This window comes from Micropterus dolomieu, linkage group LG12 (assembly GCF_021292245.1).
Source record: "Micropterus dolomieu isolate WLL.071019.BEF.003 ecotype Adirondacks linkage group LG12, ASM2129224v1, whole genome shotgun sequence".
NCBI classification, from domain to species: domain Eukaryota; kingdom Metazoa; phylum Chordata; class Actinopteri; order Centrarchiformes; family Centrarchidae; genus Micropterus; species Micropterus dolomieu.
Genome location: NC_060161.1, coordinates 37,549,091 through 37,552,618, shown reverse-complemented (window position 1 = coordinate 37,552,618; position 3,528 = coordinate 37,549,091). Strand labels below are relative to the sequence as shown.

At 42.7% G+C, this 3,528-nt stretch overlaps 1 protein-coding gene across 1 annotated transcript in view; it reads right to left on the bottom strand.

The window, feature by feature from the left end:
- LOC123979981 (low affinity immunoglobulin gamma Fc region receptor II-like) overlaps window positions 1-3,296 on the bottom strand; it is a 19,908-nt gene extending 16,612 nt beyond the window's left edge. The window contains exons 1-3 of the mRNA XM_046064094.1: window positions 3,195-3,296; window positions 943-1,087; window positions 298-561 (exon numbers count right to left, since the gene is read on the bottom strand). Coding sequence (XP_045920050.1) covers window positions 298-561; window positions 943-1,087; window positions 3,195-3,296 — 511 coding nt within the window. The remainder of the gene's footprint in view (window positions 1-297; window positions 562-942; window positions 1,088-3,194) is intronic.
- Between the last annotated feature and the right edge of the window lie 232 nt (window positions 3,297-3,528).

The following is a 3,528-nucleotide window of genomic DNA, read 5'->3' as shown; positions in this document are numbered from 1 at the left end:
ACTCTCCACGACCGCTGATGTTACACTTGTAGAGGCCTTCATCAGACTTGGAAACATGGTGGATGGTCATGTGACCTGTAGGCTCAGTCCTGATGAGGGAGCCATCTTTATAGAAACCAGCTGGGAGGTTGGAGGGAGGGGTCTCTGTTTTACAGTGCAGAGTGACATCATGTCCCTCCATCACAGGGAGGACAGGACTCTGCAGGATCACTGGTCCACCTCAACACAGAGACAAACTACAGCATTTCATCATTTACACACAGCTTCATCAACACTAACTCCACAGTCTGATCTTACCAGTGACAGTGATGCTGATGGTGTTACTGGTTGCTCCCTCTCTGGACTCACACCAGTAAACTCCACTGTCCCATGAGGCGATGTAGCCGATGTTACAGGAAGAACCAGCTGATGTTCCCCAGCCAGCTCCACACTGACCCCTGGTTTCTCTGGTTGTGTTCCTCCTCAGCGTCCATCCAGCAGAGCTGTCGTCCTCCTCACAGCTCAGAGAGACAAACTCTTCTTCAAACAGCTGAGAGCTGCTGGGACTCACAGTCAGAGAGGCTGTAGGGTCAATGCCATAATATTACAGATCACTTTAAGAACTAAAGTAACCTTGTGATTGTGTTCTGAATGCATTGCGTCAGTAGCTCAGATATCCACGCTTTCAGTCTTCATGCAGATTTTGCAGACATCTCTGCTGGTTACCGCTGTGGTGGAGCACATACTGTACTCCATACCACACTGTGAAACTAGACACCTCTGTGATTTTATCTTATCACAGCTAGTTTCTGAATTTGCTTTCAAGGCTACAGTTTTGTCCTTCCAGATAGAGGACATTGGGGAAGAGACATCCTTACAGGTTGTTATCACCAAACACAGATATCAGAGTGAATTATAGTCCTAAATTCTTAAAGCAACCAGTGATAAGAGACCTTTACTAACCTTTACAGGATATGCAGCACAGCAACAAGGTCAGCACTGAAGAGAAAAGACACTCAGGTTGGTTTGAGTTTTCATAAAACCAAATCGAGAAACGTACCTTCTCAAGAATGAAGTGTTTGTGAGCTCCACTTGTGGTCTGCTTGCCCTCACACACAGACCGGTCCTGACTCAGCTAACATCCTGTCCCGTACATGCCTGCCATGACGCTCTTTTCATTTCTTAGTAGACTTGCCAGAATGTCTGAAGTTCTATGCAAATCTAGATCCCGCAGACCAGATACTAGTCCCTTCTGTTGCCTCCAGTAACTGGTGCAAAACTGCATTTACACTATGACAAGATCAGCTCTGCAACAGACGAAGCCTACTTTATCTCCTCTATCAGCCAGCTCTCTCTAGGCTGAGGAGTGTGTGCCCTCTTTTACTGATAAGGGAACAGCCATGTCACTAACAAAGACCATGCGTGAGGTATAAAAAGGTAGTTTATTCGGACAATGAGGAGTATTTATGATGGAGGGGTCGAGGGGGGGTTGTTTAAGGTTTGGTGGCCGGAGCGGCTAGGAACCCGGGGGTCGAGACTCAAGGTAGGGGCTCGTCTCGATAAGTGGCTTGCTTATCAACCCCCCCATAGTTCCTGTTGTAGAAAAATAACAATTACTTTGGCGGAATTATGGATTTTAGCGGACCTTCTTGCTGTGAGGCCACAGTGTTGCCCATTGAAAGAGTTGAGAAACAGGGTTTGGGGGGCGGGGGAGGGATGTGAGAACTAGGAAACGTGAGAAGAAGACTTAATGTGACAAATGTGATTATATTAGAGAGGCACCGGATGGATGAAATGAGTGAGGCGCAGAGGATTGAATTAGTAAAAGAGAGGCGTTGTCCTGTTCCTGACCTTTACAATTTCATTCCCCCAGTAGCAAAACAATAAAGACCTGCTCCAAACAGTAACAACATGGCAAAAAAACTGTCCTCTAAATACATTGTGTGAAAGAGATCCATCTTTCTCAATGGAAAAAAAGGTTCTGCCACTACAGATCTGGACCCTGATCCTTCTCACAAGAGCTGTTTGTTCAGACCTGGCACATTGCACATTTTTGTTGTTGTTAATTGTTGTCTGCACAACACAAACCCGGAATAATGCACATGTAAATATCTGCAACGTTGTTTTTTCTCTGCAAACAGTTATTATTTTTCTATATTCTTTTATCATTCTTGTATAACTTCCATTTTTTATTCCATATTTATATATTTCTACATTTATTTATGTCAACTGTATGCTTGTCTACGTGTAGCACCTTATCACCAAGGTAAATTCCTCGTATGTGTTAAACACTACTTGTTAAAAAAGCTCCTTCTGATTCTGATTCATGCAGTACAATAGAAAGTAAACTCAATCTCATGTGTCTTTAATCCCCGGCACAAATCTATTGATGGACTCCAGACTGTCCAGATCACATCACTCCTGTTGACTGGCTGGTATGTTTTAGAATAATTTAAACTTTTTCTGGTTACCTTTCTCCCTGCTACATATCTGACCTTTCAGTTCTGTATCCAGCGGCGGCGGCGGCACATAATTTAAGATCCTACTTGGTTTAATGGTTTTTTGTTTTCAAAGGAGAAACCAGTCAAATCCAATGTAAGTTTCACATTTTCAGCAACATGAGTTTTGTAGGACAAACTATGAGTTTAACCAAATTCCTACAAATAATGCTGAACTTGAATGTTGCTTTTGATCGAGCTGGTTGACAAGAGAGTTCTTTCCACCGGGGAGACTTTTCAAAATCCCATTAATGTACAACTTACTTTAATTGTTTCAGGTTGATTTTATCACTAAAACCTCTCCGAACATATTTTTTGAAGGTCCAGACACCAGAGTCCAGATGAGAGAGGAGAGGAGTTGATAATTTAATAATGTGAGCTTCATGAGCAGCAGCGAGTGCCTCTTTGTGTTTCACCTCTCATGGAGTCAAACAGGCTGAAGGCTGGATGCACGCAGGATAACAGGATATTATTTGTTTTTTTATTAACTTTTATTTTTCTCTTGAATCTACGCTAGAATTAAACAACAGTTAAGATGCAAACACAACATTATCTAAGGAAAATAAAATGATTTAGGATTGACGCATTTACAAGCCGATTTTAGCCAATTTACACTTGCTAGATATATAAATTATTTAACATATCATATATATGTATCACACACAGCTCTGACTCCTCATTCATGCCTACTCAACCGCAGCAGTTATTGTCTCAAACCTTCCTGCTGACATTTTGTTCCTGTGGCTGTAAGCTGACGAGTGATTCTGGGACTTTAGACAGACAGCTGAGGTACACGCTGACTGTTGTCGGGGTCAGCATCTTTGTGTAATGGATGGGGAAGCCTGACCCAATGCTACATGGCTTCATTTTAATTTCTGTTTAGGAAAAACAAAGCTCAGAAGTGACTGGCCTGCGTCGTTCTTCCATCCCGACTTCCCTTCCTCAGAGAGAAAATACATCTATCTACTCACAAAAATTCACAATAACGCAGAGTTAATTCATTCACTGCCTGATTTCTTCCCTTTCTTTTCTGAAAACGCCTGGAGGCCCC